The sequence below is a fragment of the Thermothelomyces thermophilus genome, chromosome 4, assembly GCF_000226095.1.
Source record: "Thermothelomyces thermophilus ATCC 42464 chromosome 4, complete sequence".
NCBI classification, from domain to species: domain Eukaryota; kingdom Fungi; phylum Ascomycota; class Sordariomycetes; order Sordariales; family Chaetomiaceae; genus Thermothelomyces; species Thermothelomyces thermophilus.
The window spans coordinates 3,406,963-3,426,421 of NC_016475.1; the positions used below are offsets into that span (position 1 = coordinate 3,406,963).

The 19,459-nt window shown below is 55.1% G+C and overlaps 7 protein-coding genes across 7 annotated transcripts; 4 read left to right on the forward strand and 3 right to left on the reverse strand.

The window, feature by feature from the left end:
- Positions 1–473: 473 nt before the first annotated feature.
- Positions 474–2,693, forward strand: MYCTH_2307285 (uncharacterized protein). The gene has a single exon (XM_003664400.1). The coding sequence runs from the start codon at positions 574–576 to the stop codon at positions 2,224–2,226; it is 1,653 nt and encodes a 550-aa protein (XP_003664448.1). The 5' UTR covers positions 474–573; the 3' UTR covers positions 2,227–2,693.
- MYCTH_2119478 (uncharacterized protein) lies at positions 2,651–4,846 on the reverse strand (the record flags this gene model as incomplete). The annotated part of the gene is made up of 4 exons (XM_003664401.1): positions 2,651–4,080; positions 4,135–4,269; positions 4,341–4,598; positions 4,633–4,846. The coding sequence occupies 4 exons, from the start codon at positions 4,844–4,846 to the stop codon at positions 2,651–2,653; spliced, it is 2,037 nt and encodes a 678-aa protein (XP_003664449.1).
- Positions 4,847–5,232: 386 nt separating this feature from the next.
- On the forward strand, positions 5,233–5,639 carry MYCTH_2307286 (uncharacterized protein). Its single transcript, XM_003664402.1, has one exon. The coding sequence runs from the start codon at positions 5,444–5,446 to the stop codon at positions 5,624–5,626; it is 183 nt and encodes a 60-aa protein (XP_003664450.1). The 5' UTR covers positions 5,233–5,443; the 3' UTR covers positions 5,627–5,639.
- MYCTH_2307287 (uncharacterized protein) lies at positions 5,640–7,091 on the reverse strand. The gene has a single exon (XM_003664403.1). The coding sequence runs from the start codon at positions 6,968–6,970 to the stop codon at positions 5,786–5,788; it is 1,185 nt and encodes a 394-aa protein (XP_003664451.1). The 5' UTR covers positions 6,971–7,091; the 3' UTR covers positions 5,640–5,785.
- Positions 7,092–7,366: 275 nt separating this feature from the next.
- Positions 7,367–9,545, forward strand: MYCTH_2307289 (uncharacterized protein). Its single transcript, XM_003664404.1, has 3 exons — positions 7,367–7,627; positions 7,772–8,716; positions 8,782–9,545. The coding sequence occupies exons 1-3, from the start codon at positions 7,534–7,536 to the stop codon at positions 9,426–9,428; spliced, it is 1,686 nt and encodes a 561-aa protein (XP_003664452.1). The 5' UTR covers positions 7,367–7,533; the 3' UTR covers positions 9,429–9,545.
- Positions 9,546–9,639: 94 nt separating this feature from the next.
- MYCTH_2139768 (uncharacterized protein) lies at positions 9,640–10,525 on the reverse strand (the record flags this gene model as incomplete). Its single annotated transcript, XM_003664405.1, has 1 exon — positions 9,640–10,525. A coding segment is annotated over one exon (863 nt), but the record flags the coding sequence as incomplete, so codon positions are not given.
- A 696-nt stretch (positions 10,526–11,221) lies between these two features.
- MYCTH_2307294 (uncharacterized protein) lies at positions 11,222–19,391 on the forward strand. Its single transcript, XM_003664406.1, has 7 exons — positions 11,222–11,462; positions 11,547–11,617; positions 11,677–13,005; positions 13,174–14,060; positions 14,254–15,495; positions 15,554–18,805; positions 18,881–19,391. The coding sequence occupies exons 1-7, from the start codon at positions 11,398–11,400 to the stop codon at positions 19,349–19,351; spliced, it is 7,317 nt and encodes a 2,438-aa protein (XP_003664454.1). The 5' UTR covers positions 11,222–11,397; the 3' UTR covers positions 19,352–19,391.
- Positions 19,392–19,459: the final 68 nt, after the last annotated feature.

The window sequence follows — 19,459 nt, forward strand, 5'->3', positions numbered from 1 at the left end:
GATACCATTCGTTTGGAATGAATATGGCTGACGTTGTACTCTGCTCTACATATCACACCTCCCCTGCGGTGACAGAACGTGCTATTTAAACAAATATACTGCACTCCCAAGTTCTCATGACATGGATGCTAAGATCGCTGCGCTCCCCTGTCGACCTCTCGAAAAGCTCGGGCAAAGTTCGGGCCATTCAACCTTCAGTTGTGCCTGCGTTTGTCTCTGGGTGGCACTAGGATCGAGAAAGAGGCTAGCACCCTTTAGTGGTAATGTTGCAGAGCATGAAATGTAACGGCCAAACAAAGGGAGAGAAGAATAAAAGAAGAAACGGAACAAACTGAACTAGGAGAATTTGAAGAATCCGTAATGTAGAGAGGGGTGCTGATGGCAAGCTTATGCTTGTTCCAAAAGTGGTCTTCGTCTGCGGCTGATGGCCAAGCAGCTGGTGGGTCTGCTGTGGCCTGCCACTGCTGCAGTGCGTCCGCCAAACGCCACGAGGGGTCGACTTTTCTCATCCTTGAACGCCAACCTCAGGTATGAGTTTCGTGTCGGATACCACCAATTGAATGGCCTGCAGCCATGACAGACGGCAAAGGACTCGAAGGATCATTCACTGCACCTCCGCTGGCTCCCGATGAGCTTCCGTATGTTCGCCTACATGTCACGCCGCTAGACCCCGAGTTGCTCAAAGTTCTCCTGTCGTCCGCCCTCCTGCCAAAGGCTCGCAATCTGTCCTACCACACGCTCGAGACCTTCCCGGAAAAGCGGTACGGATATCTGGAACTGCCCAGCGAGGAGGCGCAAAAGTTGAGGAGGAAATTGAACGGATCGGTGCTCAAAGGTGTCAAGTTCCGCATCGAGCCCGCGCGGCCATCTCGCATTCCATCTCCGCTTGGTCAAGCAGCAATGGCCGAGGAAAGCCCCCAAAATGGTACCACAGACGACAAACTGCGGTTAAGTGACAAGGAAAGAAAAAGAAAGCATGGTGCTGGGGAGCTTCGCGGCATTACTTTAGCAAACGGGCGGAAAGTCAAGCGTGGGTGGACCAGCATCGATGAGCCAAAGGAAAAGAAGTCCAAGAAGGACAAGGAGAAGGTGGTGAAGGAGAAGAGGAAAAAGGGCACAAAATCCAAGTACACCGATCACCCCGAGTGTCTAGTCAAGACAATCTTGCCCGCAAACGCTGCCCCATTAGCCGATGCAGACCACTCCACGCCAACAAAGAAGAAAAAGAAGATCAAGTCGCGGGAGGTGATCATACACGAGTTTGAAAAGACCACCAAATTCCCGACCTTCCTCAAGGCGGCGGCATCTACCGGTCAGTCAGCCGCGCCGCTGGAATTCATTGACGACAAGGGTTGGGTGAACCAGAATGGCGATGTGGTCGAAGCGGTAAAGACCAGGCCCCCCCCAAGTGCCAAGGTCTTGCTCGCGAGCAGGCCCAATGGTCATTCCCAGAATGCCGTTCCGGGTGAAGAGAGCCCGGCAAGTCTCAGCGACGGGCAAACCGATGGGAGCAGCGAGCCGGAAAGCGCTAGTTCTGCTGGGAACAGTGAAACAGCTCCCGAGCCCTCAAAGGCAGATGCCACTCCTCCCACGTCGCCGGTCAAATCCAACCTCCCACGGCCCAGGTCATCCGGTTCGGCAAGGAGTTTGTCGATCAAGATTCCGCCGGCAACGCCTGATGAACCCAAGGTGCATCCTCTGGAAGCCTTGTACAAACGGCCAAAGCAATCCAATGGTGAAGCTCCTGCCGAAGCCTCTGACGGAAAACCTTTCAGTTTCTTCGCTGATATAGGCGATGAAGACGCCGAAGAGGAGGCCGATGTGGATAACCGCGAACAATCCGATCTTCAAGTGCCATTAACCCCATTTACTCGACGCGATCTCGAGATGCGTGGCATCAGGAGTGCCGCGCCTACGCCAGACACAGCGCATCCTAACAGAAAGTTTACACCGTGGGAAGGCGACAACGATGATGCGTCGGGAGACGATGAGGAACCCATCATGTACGAGGACGGAGAGAAGTCGGAAGTTGATGACGACCAACCTGCGTTAGAAAGCGCGAGGGGTTTGGAGAAGCAGGATGATGAGAAGCCGACGAGTGATTTTCAGAAATGGTTCTGGGAACATCGAGGAGACTTGAACAGGTCATGGAAGAGAAGGAGAAAGCTTGCGGGCAAGGAGAAACGGTACAGAGAGAACAAGGCTCGCATGGCCCGAGCAATCTAGCCCATGTTCACCCGCCGATACCCGTTTCTGGAAGTCGACGCTCGACAGAAGATGTTCAGCCGTTACGCCTGAAAGGGCGTTTTCTGAGAAGAAGAGCTGCTTAGTGTCTGGCATCACATTTAAAACGTACTGGAAGGTTCTACACTTCCATATTCCTTTCTCACTCTCCACTGTCAATCCAGTCTTGTCACCCCCTTGGCGATGAGATTGCTGTGAATGATACTTATCTCGGGCACACGTATCAACACTCCCATGCTTATATAACGGGAAGCTGAGCAAAAGTTCTCATACTACGTACAAAGTGGCATATCAGAACAATTTCGAAACAAGAAACCCACATCCTCAGCTCAACTGGCCCACCAATCACACAGCTCATTGTTCCGACCATCTCGGGAAAGCGATGGCGCTTGTAGCTCGGTTCTCTTCAAATATCCCTCTTACTGCTCCCGGAATCATCAACAAAATGTTCAAGACGTCGGGGGGTGGTTGCCCTGCCAGGCAACGCCAGATGGTAGAAGGCGTTGCCGCGCGGTTGACCAGAGGGTGTGCATTTGTCGGGGGTCTGAGGGAGCTGAGGTGAGCCCGCAGGCATTTGCTCGGACAGGGGGCTGTATCCCTCAGTCACGGCTTCGCACAGCTCGGTGATAATACTAGCTTTGGTATCCGACTTGGAAATGGTGGCTTCGCCGTTGCCACCTTGCCAGGACTCATGCTCAGCAACGGAGTCATCTGGCTGGAGCAACTGGCGACGAGACAACGAATCGCCAATTTTGGACCTCGATGTCTTTGGGGTGCCGTTGCCAGTACGACTACCACTGTCAGCCGTGGTCCTTGGCGTGTCGAGAGCTCTCTCCATCTTTCCGGAAGGGGCATTGCTCCCGCCTCCGTTGGCATCGGTATCAGGTTCCTTGTGTCCCTGTCCCACATTCGGCTGGCCTTCCTCGAGCGCACCAATCCGGCTCTCTAGAAGTTCAACATAGCGCCGAAGCTGCTCGTGGTCCTGGACAAACCTGTTCCAGGCCTCTGTGGCACCATTGTCTTGCCTGCGTTCCTCGCTCTGTGGCCGAGGTGGAAGTGGTCTAGACCGAAGATGCATCTCAATCCAGCTCTCTCCCGAAACGAGCTCCTTGTTCATCTTGCGATATCGCAGGAAGGCCAGGCCAAGCATTGCACCAGAAGTCAGGGTGAACACGCCGCTCACTGCAGCCCACGCTGCCAGTCCTGTAGCAACATGCCCGTGCTCAATATAGCTGGTAGCGACGGCCGTGACACCGGCAACGACGTTGAGAATGGAAAGCTCCAAGAGAACAGCCGATGCGAGCATGATTTTGCGCGACCGGCCAACAGCAGTCCACAGCTTCTTTGTGCTTTCCGGGACACTCCTTACTCCATTTACAGCCATGCTGGGGCTCAACGGTAGACGGCTGTGGCGAATCCTCGGACCAAGGCGTAGAGACTCCAGGTCGGGAATCTCGCTCTGAAGCGTCATTGGCCTCCTCGAGTAGGTGCTCCCGCTCCTTGATGGGGGCCTGGCGGTGGGTGCATATTTTGCCGTTCCGAGCGACTTGAGGCCGGGAACGGTGGTTGCCCCGGGCTTGTTGGTGATAGCACCATCATCAGAGCTCTCGCGCTCCGCTCGTGTGCTGTTGTTAGGTGCTGTGAACAATCGGGCGCGATGAGGATCGCTCCTCGGGTTACCTGTCTTGAAGGGCGGATGGAGAAAAGATATCACCCTGCCTTGCTCATCGCGTGGAACGGGTATGCAAGCAGCGTCACCAATGACGCCCTGGGGCTTCAGACATATAGCATTGACTGGACCCTGTGTGGTTAGAGTTGCCGATTGACGATGCGTGGCTTTGCAGTGTTGCGCCACAAGAGCCGGCGACTCCTAGTCTGCCCGGCTGCTACAGTCCCCGTCCCCAGCATTCCCGGACTCGGAGACCTCGGATACCTTGCGCAGGACCGAATATGGGGTCGGAGTCATGGGTCGCTCCGGAAGATCTGCCATCGGTTGGAGGCCATGAGCTCCGGCGCTTGTCAATCCTGGGTGTTGGGCTGCGAGGATGGTTAATGGCATTCTTCATTCACATCCAGAGTTTGAAGGGAAACTTCACCTGTGTCGATACTGCCTCCATTCCTGGGTTCACATATCTGGGTTTCAACGAAGTCGAGGGAAGGACTGGCGCGACGATTGGTCCTCGAAAGACCATATTGGACCGTGTGAAGTGTTTCGACGGTTGTCGCTCTACTCGAAACTGGCGCTGCGGCTTGGGGCTGCAATGTTGTGCTTCCATTACGGCACATGGTTCTCACGTCAGTGTCTTTCCCATTGTCAGGCTGCTTGGCTGTGGCTGAATGGTCCCTGGATGCAACTTAGTAAAGGAAGTTAACCGGCATTGCCGGGACAGTTGACTCGTTCATACGGTGATGAGCAGTCGCCCGTTCTTGGGAAAGGCCAACTTAAGGGCGAGTAACTCCCTTCCATCATCGAGGCAGTTCTAACGCGGGTTATGGCGCTGTAGGGAACTGCGCGGATGGAAGGCGTTCGGGGTGAAGCGGCTGTGGAAGTTGGTCGAGGTATGCGAGTCGGCGTCTTCGAGACTCGGTCGAGAGGCTCCATTCCAAAGTCACTTTCCTCAAAGTGAAAGAGAGAAAAAAAAGGCGGCAAAGGGAATTTTTTCTTTCCAGGCCGGACACAGAAGGGAAGCTTGATGTTTGTGGGCAATGCGTGTGCGTCGGAGGTTCACATAGAATCAGCACAAAGACGGCCACTTCACCAAAGGCCGCGGAAGAAGGTAGATTATTGAATCAAGGGAAAGATGTGGCGAAGGCAGTGTTATTTTATTCTGCGGCTCTTCACCGGGTCAAGACCCGCGCGTGCTGTGTATTATGTCGCCCCGGAACCTTGGGTAAACAAACAGCCATGCCCCGGTCCGCATAGGGATATAAACTGTGCGTCTTGCCACGATCCACGCTGCCGATAGGCATGATCATCCCCGTTGGTAGGGAATGAAGCCAGGAGACTAATGCGAGATTCTGCCGACGATCGCATGGAAAACGTTACTACTGCGATCAAGCGGCGTCCTTAACGATCGTCAGGGTATTCCCGCCTTCTCGAGAATACCCTGGAGAGCAGGAGGCCGCTGCAGCGCTACCTCTAGAAGGCATTCCAGGCCGACGACTCTGGTTGCGGAGAAGAACAGCCCACGCAAAAGGCATGCAGCCCCCCTGGACCAAGCCCTTAACAGCCGGTGTCTGTGTGATCATCGCCGGGGTTTTGTATAGCGCCTCTCCGCGGAATGCTCTTGCTGATCAAATCGGCTCGGATTCGGCGATGACGCCGACGAAGACGAACCCTACTCCCCTATACGTGCCAAAATCGGTGCCGAAGGAAAGATGATAATTGGAGAGCCGCGTATTCCACGGAATTCTTCAATTGGGATGGATAGCACTGGACGAGAATCATGGCTTACGGATACCGAGAGAGCATGGGTGTTGCTCAGGTTGGGGAGAATAGTCAGAAGGTAATGACGGTTCAAGCGGCCATCAAACGCTTACTTCAACCTTTCTTTATCTCTACCTGAAATCGCAACGCCCAGTCAGTGAACTCGTCTTTCTGGCCATCCCAAGGCTTGGCTAGCAGCTCGGAGGCAGCAAACGCGTCGAAGAAACACTCGTCCATTAGGCGGTCAATCTCGACGCGGTCCAATTCGTAGAACGCCATTGCCAGACTGCCGAATCTTTCGGGCATCCGTTTGAGCACAGCAATGACCTCGTCCAACCGGGCAGGGACATCAGAGTGTGAAGCTGGAGGTACGTATGGCAAAGGCTTGAGTCTGCGCTTCACCGCTGCCTGGTAAAGCAGGGTGGTCAGGCGCAGTCTTCTGAGACACGAATCCAGGCGCTCCCGTATCTTGTCCGGATCGTCTCGGGGGATGTGCCTCTGGGAGTTCATCAAGTCGTCCAAAATGTCCTGGGCATCTCGCGTCTCGGACAGCGAGGTGGACTCGAGTTGCGAGGTCACCTGAGAGATGCCGTCATTGACTTCCGCCTCTTGGCCATCGTCGCTCTCGTCGTCGTCTTCGGTTTCCTCCCCCCAGTCTCTCAACTCCTCCATCACATCCTTCAGAGTGTCGTTGAGCTGCTCGACCTTGTGTGTCAGGGCGCCGGCGAACCCGCGCTTCGCGAATGACATCACGTCGTCACAAGCAGACCACAGCACGCCAGTTGTGGCAATGCTGCCCCTACCCTCTGGCGCTCCGGCCGGAGCGTTCTTCTTTGCCGCCGGAAGGACCTTTCCATCCTGGGGGACTCGCGACAAGAGTTCTTTGAGCTCCCTGAGTACCCGGCCGGCTCGCCAAGCCAGGTCCTTCTGGATGGTATATGTATACCTAGCCGGCGTACACACTTCGACAGCTGCGGCAAGGCTAGGTACAGGTCCAGCAACAAGCTCTCGAACGACCTTCGTGATGGCCGTTGGGGTAAAAGGCTCGTTGATGATCAGGAGAGATATCTTGGTGGCATGCGCCTTGATCAAAGCGGCAGAATCGTGTGCCAGAGAAAGTCCGTCAAGGGGGTTTCCTCCGGCAGCGGGTTGCTCAACCAGCCGCTGAATCTCGCTGGTGGTGTTGGCTTGCTTTTGCGTGGCAATCTTCGTAATCACGGCGTCAAGTTGGCCGACGAGAGTCAGCGCACTGCCGACTACGGTCTTGAGCACATCGATGGGATCGCCTGAGGTCGACATTTTATGGCTATTGAGTAAAAGTTATTGCACAAATCTCGGACCTCAGGGACGCGGTCTGTTTGGAGCGGAAAGACGGCGCGATCTGTAGCTGCAGTGCCCTAAACAATACAATGGCGGGGCATTCAGTTTCTGTGTTTGAATCTTTTCTTTACGCAGGTAGTGGGGTTTGTGCAGAGGTGGGGCCGGATTAGCCCCATCTCGGCCCTGCACCCCGGCTCACTCCCGTCTTCCGGTCAGCCAATACCAAGGACCAATGTCACGGAAAAGGTTCTACGGAGTACGGAGGTACTTGTAAGAGCTGTGTACGGATTATTGTATGTACAGAATCCTTGCGGAGTACTGGAGGCCGGGTATCTTACATGGTATCACTCCACGTGACAGCGTAACCCCCGGCCTCGCAGCTGCCGAAACCGTGTCGAGTTGGCAAGCTGTCCTGTGTAATCCGTAATCCGTACCCCGTACCCAAGAGCTCAATCGATGCCGCATCAACCACTCGAACAGGCGCACATACCTTCCATGTTCGTTTTCATTTGACGCAGGAGGGCGCGTCAGCCGGAACAATCATGCGAAGGACAGGCGCTTTGGCGCTTTTGAGCGCTCTCGCTCACGGCAGTCTTGCGGCAGCGAACAGCTTACCCCGGGGCGTTGGACCTGAGTGTGCGTAGCTGTTCCTCCCCAAGCCACCCGACTACTCTTATATCCCAGAAGTACACAACCAGCTGCGAATCCGCACGCGAACCCGAGAGAATTGATTGAGGGAGCAACTTACCCGAGGCTAATTGAGCTAACCTCTCTGAACAGTTGCCAGGTTTTATACGAACAAGTCTGCCTTCACGTGCATTAGCAACCCCTCCATCACACTCGAGCCGGCTCAGATCAATGACAACTCATGCGATTGCCCCGACGGCTCTGATGAGCCAGGAACTGCTGCTTGTTCCCACATTGACTCCCTGTCTCCTGAGCAACCCCTCCCGGGGTCGATAACAGGCACCACCAACACTACGAATGCCCTGCCCGGCTTCTGGTGCGCCAATGCAGGCCATATCGGTAACTACGTGCCTTTCATGTACGTTAATGACGGCGTGTGTGACTACGAGCTGTGCTGCGACGGCAGCGACGAGTTTGCACATGTTGGCGGGATCCAGTGCGAGAACCGCTGCGACGCCATCGGCAAGGAACACCGTCGCCTGGAGGAGGAACGCAGGCAGAGCAAGGAGAGATCGGCCAAACGGAAACGGACCATGGCGAAAGAAGCCCGCGAACTGCGGCGCAGGGTGGAGGCCAGGGTTTCCACCCTGAAAGCGGAACTAGAGGGGCTTGAGATTAAGAAGGAGGAGCTGCAGAAGAAGTACGAGGAAGTTGAACGCTCTGAGCGGAACAAAGTAGTTAAAGCTGGCGGCCAAGGCGGAAGACTCGGCGTCCTTGTCGGCCACGCGAAGGCCCGTGTAGCCAAGCTCCGCGACGCGCTGGACAAGCTGCTAGACCAGCGTGATGACCTGCAGGATAGGGTGGAACAACTCGAAGATATCCTCACCAAGCTCAAGGAGGAATATAACCCTAATTTCAACGATGAGGGCGTTAAGGCCGCCGTCAAGGCCTGGGAGGACTACGCAGCTGGTCAGGCCGGCGAGAAGCCAAGCGAGATCTCGGATACGGAGATCACGGAGTTGCTGAAGGAAGACGGCGAATCATCTGGTATCAACTGGGCCGAGTTCGAAAACTCCGAGGAGAGTGACGCGGATGTTAGTATGTCATACTCTTCGAATCGCCCCGATCCCATCAGCTGCGATGGCTTGGCTAACAGGGTGCAGTCTACAACTGGGAAGCTTACCTCCCAGGGCCCGTTAACGATTTCGTCCGCGACAAGATCGAGTTGTTGCGAGTTTGGGCCATTGAGAAGGGTATTCTGGCCGACAATCGCAGCGGAGCCAAAGAATCTCGTTTGGTCACAGCTGCCAGGGAGGCGCTAAATGCCGTCAAGAACGACATCTCGTCTAAAAAGGCCAACCTGGAAGAGCAGCAGCGTGACTTAGAGAAGGATTACGGCGTGGACGACATCTTCCGAGCTCTCAAGGGGAAGTGCGTCAATAGCGACGTCGGCGAGTACAACTATGAGCTTTGCTGGATGGAGCGTGCGACGCAGAAGAGCAAGAAGGGACATGGCAACACCAATATGGGCAACTTCGTGCGCATTGACAAAGAAATCGCAGATGAGGAGGAACGGCCCGATGGGAAGAGCCTGGGCAGGGGCGAGAGAATGGTGCTACGGTATGAGAACGGTCAGGGCTGCTGGAACGGCCCGCAGAGGAGAACCGACGTGTGGCTTGCATGTGCCGAGGTGGACGAGCTTTGGCGCGTTACAGAGTCGGAAAAATGCATCTACAAGATGGAGGTGGGCACCCCCGCCGCTTGCGAAGATGTGCAAGAGCCGAGGGTGAGGACCAAGGATGAGCTTTAGTACATACATGAAAAGTACATTGTGGCGTGTTACAGCTGGCGTGGGCTCATTAAATAGTGCTTCATTACTAGAGGCAGTTGTGGAATAAACCTGACTTTGAAGCGAGACGCTGTCCCCCACTTTGGCCATGGAGAGCGAAATAGCAGAAAAAGAAGAACGGACAAGACCGCGTGGATGAACCAGGAAAGGCGCACTAAAAGGAGTAGGCTGCCAGAGAAGGCCAATCCTCGACACTCATTTCATCTCCGCAGCCAGTTTACGTCGTTTGTTTCGCTCCTCCTGCTCTGCCAAAACCTTCGCGGTGAGCGACGCTGTCATCGCATTGTTGATGCCACTCACTCGGCTGCTAGTGTCAAGTTTCGAGGCTGACGCGGCCGTCGACCCGTTTTCTTGAGACTCTTTCCGCCTTTCTGTCTCGTTCTCTGCACCCCCGTTTAGGCCTTCTGCCTTGCGCTTCTTCTTCCCATTGCTCTTATCCTTCTTCAAGCTGTGTGTGAGCCCTGCGGCTTTGAGATTGCTTATCCGAGTCGCGAGGAACTCAAGATCCGCCTTCTCAGTCGGCAATATCGGGATGATGTCTCCAGCCTGGAACTTCTCGCTACATTCCGGGCAGAGGTCTTCTTGGATTTGCTTGATGGCCACCTCAGCGAATACATGTCCGCACGGGACCAGGTACACAGCCCTTGTCGAAGGCCCCAGTTCTTTGAGCGATACTGGACAAGCCCAAACCTCTCGATCTTTTGCTCCAGGCGACGCATATCGCTTGAACTTGAGCTTGACCACGTCACGCAGTGATTTGATGCCCGTCGACGTAAACGTCACTTCCGACGACTCACCATCCACGCGCGTTGGGGTGTTGTTGTCTTCGCCGCTTGGCATCAGTCCCTTGAGGATCGACTCGTAATTGTAGAGGCGCCCGCGCCAATCAGACACCACATTTTCCATATCGAGGGGCTCCGATGTCAGAGGGTCGTGCGCCCAGGCATGACTGAGATTTTCAAGGGCAGTCGCCTTGAGTTCGCTTACTGTTGGTGTCCGAGCTGCTGATTTAACAAGTTCGCGGCGTGTCGGAATGGAACCACCGTCGTTGCCCATGGTGGCGAGGAAGGTGCTGACGAGTCTTTCTGTGATAAACGCTTGTCCCACAGTAGCTTCTGAACGCGAACTCTGGGGTCGGTGAAGAGTGATCCAGCTTAATGCCCAGTGTTGGAGGTGCGAGCCTCAGCGATGATAGAGGATTGAAAGCAGTGGTATGCCGTGAAGGAGATGGCGACGCTCCAGGGTGCTTTCGCTCTGCCAAACTCAAGATGCTGCAGGGAATCAGAATCGCACTGTGGACGCAATATGCTTGGTTGAGGTCCTCAAATGGAAGGCACCTAACCCTTGCCTGGATTGGACGGCCTGAGTGAGGCACGTGCATGCCCCACGTCGGTGCACGAATCCCCTTGGGTACAGACCTCCAGCAAGCTCAACGCGCCGCAACCCGATGTACTAGGTAGGCAGGCTCGGTGTCTTTTGCAGGTACCTGGTGGTGCTCCAACTCGCACCGCAACCTTCCTCCCACCAGCCGAACAAGCCCGGCGACGCGACTGGCGGTTACCTGCATCGTCGTCCATTTCCCCTAACGATTTTCGCGGGCGCTCTGCTTCTTCCACGCCCTTCTGCGCTCCGGCTTGCTGCGACCGTCGACAACTACACGCGAGGGCGAACAGCCGCAACTACGGAGCACTCATTAACATTCAATCGAGAACGAGGCAACAAGCCTCAACGAGGCCGAGTTCCGCAATCCATTTGAACCTGTGGTTGTTCGCCTTGAGCATTCCAGCTTCACCTCAGCCCATCTCGTGGCACGGAATACAGAAGCCGACTATGGGTCAGCGACAACCGACATAGCGCTTCAACGCTTGCATGCTTGACAAAACCACCAGGGGCTTCGAAGGGATCGGAAGAGACACCGGGATTTGATAAGATGTCGATCATCAAAGATCAAGCGGCCACTGCGCTGGACCAGTACATCAAAGAAGTCAGGAATCGGTGCGTTGCCCTGCTCCCGCCAATGCTCTCGCTGAAGGAACCCCATCTCGAACATTGCTTGCTAACGCGCGCCGTATGTGATAGGAACCATGCGGAGGATCAGCGCAAGCGCGCCGCGCGCCAGGTGCGGGACCTGGTCAACATCGCCAAACAAGGTGAGCGGCGGATACCCTGATTTCCGGTGACTTGTGCCCCGTTTTCTAACCCGTGGCAGAGATGGGAACCGAACAGTTCCAGCGGTTCTTTGACACCGTCAACCAGAGGACCATGGCGCTGATCCAAAGCACCGACACGTACGACAAGATGGGCGGTGTCTACATCCTGGATGCCTTGGTAGACTTCGAGGGCATAGAGCCCGCGCTGAAATACAGCCGCTTCCAGCAGTACATCGGAACAATCTTGCGCGGGAAGGATCTCAACCCTATGCAGCCTGCCGCCGTGGTTCTTGGCAAAATGTGCAAGCCAGGCGGCTCTCTGATCTCCGAGCTTGTTGATGCGGAGATGCACACTGCGCTCGAGTGGCTGCAGTCGGACCGCGTGGAGGAGAGACGATACAGCGCAGTCCTTGTCCTCCGCGAGCTGGCGAGGAACGCGCCCACATTGATGTATCCCTACGTCGGTTTCGTTTTCGATCAAATCTGGATCGGCCTACGAGATCCTCGCCATCTGATCCGGGCCACTTCGAGCGAAACCGTCAGTGCCTGCTTCAAAATCATCCGGGAGCGTGACCAGGAGATGAAGCAAGAATGGATGGACAAGATGTTCAACGAAGCGGTCAAGGGCCTCAAGGTGAACACGGTTGAATATATCCACGCCTCACTCCTTGTTCTCAAGGAGCTTCTCGAACAGGGCGGCATGTACATGCAGAGCCACTATCAAGAAGCCTGCGAGATCGTCTTCCGTCACAAAGACGCGCGCGACCCGGCCATCCGCAAAACGGTCGTCTTCCTCATCCCCGATTTAGCCAACTATGCTCCAACCGAGTTTGGAGCCACTTACCTGCACAAGTTCATGGTCTACCTATCGGGTATGCTCAAAAAGGAGAAGGAACGGAACGATGCGTTTCTCGCCATTGGGAACATTGCAAACTCCGTCAAGAGCGCCATCGCGCCGTACCTAGACGGTGTCCTCATTTATGTCCGCGAAGGCCTCAGTGTGCAGTCCCGCAAGCGAGGTTCTGTCGATCCAGTCTTTGACTGCATCAGCCGGCTCGCGGTGGCGGTGGGCCAAACGCTGAGCAAATACATGGAGGCGCTGCTGGATCCCATCTTCGCCTGCGAGCTGACGCCGAAGCTGACACAGGCCTTGGTTGACATGGCTTTCTACATCCCGCCTGTCAAGGGCACCATACAAGAGCGTCTTCTCAACATGCTGAGCAAAGTTCTGTGCGGCGAGCCGTTCCGGCCACTTGGAGCACCTCATCTGAACCCACCCTCTTCCATTCCACCCATACCTAAGGATCCTAAAGATCCATCTGTGCATGAGCGTGGCAAAGCCGAGGTGAAGCTTGCCTTGAACACGCTCGGCAGTTTTGACTTTTCAGGTGAGTAGTTCGCGAAACCAACACCATTTTTGCCCCTTCGATGGCGCCTAGCGACTACTTGCGGAATCCTCATGTCTGCGAGAGAACCATCTTTTCAATGTCGCCGGCTGGTCTCTATAGATGCACGAAAGACTCACTCCAAGGAACACGTACTAACATCGCGTGAAGGCCACGTCTTGAACGAGTTCGTCCGTGATGTTGCCATCAAATACGTTGAGGATGACGACCCCGAAATCCGCGAGGCTGCTGCCCTCACTTGCTGTCAGCTCTATGTCCGCGACCCAATCGTCAATCAAACAAGCTATCACGCTCTGCAAGTCGTCGCCGATGTTGTTGAGAAACTGTTGACCGTGGGTGTCTCGGACCCTGAACCCAAGATTCGCCGAACGGTGCTCGCCGCCCTCGATGAGCGATTTGACCAGCACCTCGCCAAGGCCGAGAATATTCGAACGCTGTTCTTCGCCCTGCACGATGAACAGTTTGCGGTGAGGGAAGTCGCCGTGTCAATCATTGGTCGACTAGCTCGTCATAATCCCGCATACGTCATCCCCCAGTTGCGGAAGACCATCATCCAGATGTTGACAGAGCTCGAATACACGGACGTGGCGAGGAGTAAGGAGGAGAGCTCAAAGCTGCTAAGCCTCCTGACTCAGCATGCCCAAGACCTGGTCAAGCCATACGTCAGCTCCATCACTGAAGTCCTCTTGCCGAAGGCCTCTGACCCAACGCCCTCTGTCGCGGCAACCGTCCTGCAGGCCATTGGCGAACTTTGCACGGTTGGCGGTGCTGAGATGCTTGCTAAGAAGGATACGCTCATGCCGATTATCATTGACGCATTGCAGGATCAGAGCGCACCCATCAAGCGAGAAGCAGCCCTCCATACCCTCGGTCAGTTGGCTAGCAATGCTGGCTATGTTATCAAGCCTTACCTCGAATACCCACAGTTGCTCGAGATTTTGCAATCCATCATTCGAGGCGAACCTCAGCATGGTCCCCTGCGACAGGAGACGATCAAGCTCATGGGTATCCTTGGCGCGCTGGATCCTTACAAACACCAGGTATGTCTTATTAGTCCTTCATTAGCCCACCATCACACCCATATCTCTGTTGTCGTGTGCCAGTCCCAGCCAAGCAGATTCGGACGACGAGGATGACGAGACTGGGCACGGCAGCTTCTTTCCCCTTTCTTCCCTGAAGTCTCAAGGACGCAAATATGCATTCAGGGGCAGAGCTAAAACCAGAAAACAGCAGGTTGAAGAGCGAACACCGCAAACCCAGCGTCGCCCCGAGGCTACCCAATTAACCGATGTCTCTCTCATGATGAGCGGACTTACGCCGTCCCAAGAGGACTACTACCCCACGGTCGTCATCAATGCCCTGCTTCAAGTCCTGAAGGACCAATCCTTGGTGCAATGGCATGGAAATGTGGTGGATGCAATCATGAGCATCTTCATCACGCTCGGACTCAAATGTGTTCAGTTTCTCGACCGGGTAGTTCCCGCTTTCATCGCTGTCATCAGGGCCTCGAGCCCAGCGAGACTCGACTACTACTTCAACCATCTGAGCAGACTCGTTGGTATTGTGCGTCAACATATCCGCGTCTACCTCCCGGACATCATTGAGGTGCTGCAGGAGTTTTGGAACACAACGTCCTCACTGCAGACTACCATCATCTCACTGATTGAGTCGATCGCCCGTTCCTTGGAGGGCGAGTTCAAAATCTATCTGGCGAGTCTGCTTCCATTAATGCTCGGGGTTTTAGAGAGGGACACGAGCACCAAACGCCAGCCAACCGAGAAAATATTCCATGCATTTCTGGTGTTTGGGTCTAGCGCGGAGGAATACATGCATCTCATCATTCCCATTCTTGTGCGCCTATTCGACAATCCAGCGCAGCCCATGTTCCTGCGAAAATCGTCGATCGAGACGATCGGAAAGCTTTCGAGCATGGTCAACCTCAATGACTATGCATCCAAGATTATCCACCCCTTGACCAGGGTTCTAGCCAGCCAAGAACCTAGCCTTCGCGTCGCTGCACTTGACACGCTCTGTGCTCTCATGTTACAGTTGGGTCGCGACTACCTTCATTTTGAGCACACGGTTGAAAAGACCATCACCATGTACGGCATCCAACACTCCAACTACGACAAGGCCGTGGAAAAGCTCAAGAAGGGCGAGGCTCTCCCTCAAAACCTAGCTCCCCGGTTTGAGGACACATCTCTGGAACAGTTCACGTCCGAGAACAACCCGCCAAAAAAACTCGACTTGAATCCAGTTCACCTGAAGCAGGCATGGGAGACAAAAGGAAAGGCTACCAAGGACGACTGGCACGAGTGGTTCCGCAAGTTTAGTACAACCTTACTTTCAGAGTCGCCGAACCACTCGCTCCGAGCCTGCGCCAGCCTGGCAAGCAACTACCAGCCTCTTGCTAGGGAGCTCTTCAATTCTGCCTTCGTCTCCTGCTGGAGTGAGCTCTACGATTCGTATCAGGTATGATGAGTTTTGATGCAGTGGGATGATTAAACGCTGTTTAGCTAATTGTGCATAGGAGGAGCTCATTACCAATATCGAAAACACGATCAAGTCCGAAAACGTGCCGCCCGATCTCCTAGGCCAGCTTCTCAATCTCGCAGAGTTCATGGAGCATGACGACAAGGCACTTCCCATCGATATCCGCATCTTGGGACGCGAAGCGGCTAGGTGTCACGCTTACGCCAAGGCACTCCACTATAAGGAGCTCGAGTTCCTGCAGGACCATAACAGTCACGCGGTCGAGGCGCTCATCGTTATCAACAACCAACTGCAGCAGTCTGACGCCGCCATCGGTATCCTGCGCAAAGTCAAGGCGTACAAGGACGGTATCCAGCTGCGAGAGAGTTGGTTCGAGAAGCTAGAGCGGTGGGATGAGGCGCTCAATTTCTACTGTCAGAGAGAGCGGGAACTCCCTGAAGACCAGCCAACACCCGTCGATATCGTCATGGGCAAGATGCGCTGCTATCACGCGTTGGGCGAGTGGGACTCGCTCGCCTCCTTGGCTGGCAAGACTTGGGCGAACTCTGGCCCGGAGATTCAGCGAAGGATTGCGCCCTTGGCAACTACGGCTGCATGGGGTCTTGGGAAGTGGGATTCCATGGACACCTACCTGCAGTCGATGAAACGTTACTCGCCCGATCGCGCATTCTTCGGGGCTATTCTTGCCCTGCACCGGAACCAATTCCGGGAGGCGCTAGCCTGCATCGAGCAGGCTCGTGAGGGCTTGGATACGGAGCTTAGCGCTCTTGTAAGCGAGTCTTACAACCGCGCTTACCAGGTCGTCGTGAGAGTCCAGATGCTTGCCGAGTTGGAGGAGCTTATAGTCTACAAACAATGTGGCCCTGAGAAGCGTGCCACATTGCGAGCCACTTGGGAGACTCGGCTCAAGGGCTGCCAGCGCAACGTCGAGGTCTGGCAGCGAACGCTCCGGCTGCGCTCTCTGGTGCTCACGCCGCAAGAGAACATGCACATGTGGACGAAGTTTGCCAACTTGTGCCGCAAGTCCGGGCGTATGGGCCTAGCCGAGAAGTCCTTGAAGCAGCTCATTGACACTGATGCTCCGCTGGAATCGGTCATCCCTTACTGGGCTGACCAGTCACCCAACCCAGGTGTTGAGCGCATCGCACCTCCAATTGTGTACGCAGTGCTCAAGTATCAGTGGGAGGTTGGCCAGCAGCCAGGTGTTCGAAATACGGACCGCAGCATCGCGGAACGTACCCTCTACTGCCTTCACAGGTTCACCGAGGATATGGCCCGCAGAGTGGAGAGCGCAAGACTGCAGTTGAATGCCTCTACGCAAGCTGTCAACGGCATGGGCGACGGCCTGAACCACGCCAGATACACCGACTACGACGAGGCAGCGGTCCTTGGCCCGGATGCACAACATCAATTGCTTGAACAGACGGTGCTGCTCGCAAAATGCTACCTCCGACAGGGTGATTGGATGATCACGCTGAACAAGAACGACTGGCAACACACACGGCGCCAAGACGTCCTTGACTGTTATTCCAAGGCAACGCACTATCATCCCCGGTGGTACAAGGCCTGGCATGCTTGGGCTCTGGCCAATTTCGAGGTTGTCCAAGCTCTGACCTCCAAAAAGGAGTTGGAAGGAAGGTCCGAACATAGCATCATTGTCCACCATGTGGTGCCAGCTGTGCATGGCTTCTTCGAATCCATCGCACTCTCCTCCGGAAGTTCCTTGCAAGACACCCTCCGCTTGCTAACTCTCTGGCTCACCTATGGTGGCTACCAAGAAGTCATCACCGCCGTCACCGACGGGTTCGCGCACGTCAGCATCGACACCTGGCTTGAGGTTATACCACAACTCATTGCCCGCATTAACCAACCAAACAGACGGGTCCAGGCGTCTATCCACGCTCTCCTGTCCGACGTTGGACGCGCGCACCCTCAGGCGCTGGTCTACCCACTTACTGTTGCGATGAAGTCGCGGCAGAGTACACGGAGGTCTAAGACGGCCAGCGCGATCATGGAGAGCATGCGTCAGCACAGTTCCAAGCTTGTGGAACAGGCCGATCTTGTGAGCCGCGAGCTTATCAGGGTCGCGGTTTTGTGGCACGAGCTCTGGCACGAGGGGCTTGAGGAGGCCTCCCGGCTGTACTTTGGCGATCACAATATCCAAGGCATGTTCGACGTACTTGAGCCACTCCACGACCTGCTCGAGAAAGGACCGGTGACGCTGCGGGAAATCTCATTCACCCAGACATTTGGTCGCGACCTAAGTGAGGCACGTGAATGGTGCCGTCAGTATCGCCATTCCCAAGACGTGAACGACATCAGTCAAGCGTGGGATCTCTACTATCAAGTCTTCCGGCGTATTAGCCGGCAGCTACCCCAGATGACAAGCCTTGAACTAACATACTGTTCGCCTGACCTGCTTCAGGCTCGTGACCTCGAGCTTGCAGTACCTGGAACATACCGTAGCGGACAAGAGATTGTGCGGATCAAGGCCTTTGATGGAACCCTCAGCGTCATCAGCTCAAAACAGCGTCCGCGGAAAGTCGTCATTCTCGGGAGCGATGGCAAAACATACACATTCCTGCTCAAGGGACACGAAGACAGCCGGCAGGATGAGCGTGTCATGCAGCTCTTCGGCCTGTGCAACACTCTCTTGGCCAACGATTCAGAGTGCTACAAGCGGCACCTCAACATTCAGCGCTACCCAGCGATTCCTTTGTCGCAAAACTCGGGCCTCTTTGGCTGGGTTCCCAACAGTGACACCGTTCACCAACTCATCCGGGAGTACCGTGAATCGAGAAAGATCCTCCTCAACATTGAGCACCGAATCATGCTTCAGATGGCACCAGACTACGATAACCTGACGCTGATGCAGAAGGTCGAGGTGTTTGGATATGCGCTGGACAACACGACGGGTCAAGACCTATACCGGGTTCTCTGGCTTAAAAGCAAGAGCTCCGAGGCCTGGCTGGACCGGAGAACAAACTATACACGCTCCTTGGGCGTCATGTCCATGGTTGGGTATATTCTGGGTCTGGGAGACAGGCACCCTAGTAATCTGATGCTGGACCGGATCACAGGCAAGATCATCCACATCGACTTCGGCGATTGCTTCGAAGTGGCCATGAAGCGGGAGAAGTACCCGGAGAGGGTGCCCTTCAGACTCACTCGCATGCTTACCTATGCTATGGAGGTTAGCAACATCGAGGGCAGTTTCCGCATTACATGCGAGCATGTGATGAGAGTCCTGCGGGATAACAAGGAGAGTGTCATGGCTGTCCTGGAAGCTGTAAGTGCCACTTAGTCTCCCGACTATAATGTTGCGGGTAAAAGCAACAGTGGCTAATTGTGTGTTCTCATTTAGTTCATCCATGATCCACTCCTCACATGGCGCCTTACGAATCCTGCCAGTCCGGCTGGACCTCACTTCAACTCGGAACGAGAACAAGCGATTGCTGGACCACAGGCAGGGCGCGCGCGTCGGCCATCGATTCTCGACGGTCCCGTGGCTCCTACAGAGTTCCTTGCTGCCCAGGGCGCCGCGGCGGATGGCATGATGGCCCCACCACCAGGGGCCCGGGGCAGAGCAAGGACTAACTCCTCTGCTGTAGCACCGGGCAGTCTGGCAAACGGCAACGGGGCCAACGACATGGCTGAAGTGCAAAATGCACGAGCAGTTGAGGTGCTCGACAGAGTCACCCAGAAGCTCACCGGCCGTGACTTCAAACCACATGAGGAGCTCACCGTCAATGAGCAGGTCAACAAGCTTATCATTGAGGCCACCAAGCTGGAGAACCTCTGCCAACATTACATTGGATGGTGTAGTTTCTGGTGAGGCTGGCAACTTGTGGCTTCGGATTTCCCTATTGTAGTATAATGTTGCTCTTAGCACGCAGTGCTATGGTTTTCATGGGTTTATTTGCTTTGCAGGTTGGTCGGCAAT

What these genes read in the sequence shown, in the direction of transcription:
- MYCTH_2307294 (XM_003664406.1), top strand. Translation starts at nt 11,398, where the DNA reads ATGTCGATCATCAAAGATCAAGCGGCCACTGCGCTGGACCAGTACATC. An exon ending in AGCTCTACGATTCGTATCAG is followed by an intron (nt 15,496 to 15,553) that starts GTATGATGAGTT and finishes AATTGTGCATAG; the next exon opens with GAGGAGCTCATTACCAATAT. An exon ending in TCATGGCTGTCCTGGAAGCT is followed by an intron (nt 18,806 to 18,880) that starts GTAAGTGCCACT and finishes GTTCTCATTTAG; the next exon opens with TTCATCCATGATCCACTCCT.
- MYCTH_2307286 (XM_003664402.1), top strand. Translation starts at nt 5,444, where the DNA reads ATGCAGCCCCCCTGGACCAAGCCCTTAACAGCCGGTGTCTGTGTGATC.
- MYCTH_2307285 (XM_003664400.1), top strand. Translation starts at nt 574, where the DNA reads ATGACAGACGGCAAAGGACTCGAAGGATCATTCACTGCACCTCCGCTG.
- MYCTH_2307287 (XM_003664403.1), bottom strand. Translation starts at nt 6,970, where the DNA reads ATGTCGACCTCAGGCGATCCCATCGATGTGCTCAAGACCGTAGTCGGC.
- MYCTH_2307289 (XM_003664404.1), top strand. Translation starts at nt 7,534, where the DNA reads ATGCGAAGGACAGGCGCTTTGGCGCTTTTGAGCGCTCTCGCTCACGGC. An exon ending in CCGGGGCGTTGGACCTGAGT is followed by an intron (nt 7,628 to 7,771) that starts GTGCGTAGCTGT and finishes CTCTCTGAACAG; the next exon opens with TTGCCAGGTTTTATACGAAC. An exon ending in GGAGAGTGACGCGGATGTTA is followed by an intron (nt 8,717 to 8,781) that starts GTATGTCATACT and finishes AACAGGGTGCAG; the next exon opens with TCTACAACTGGGAAGCTTAC.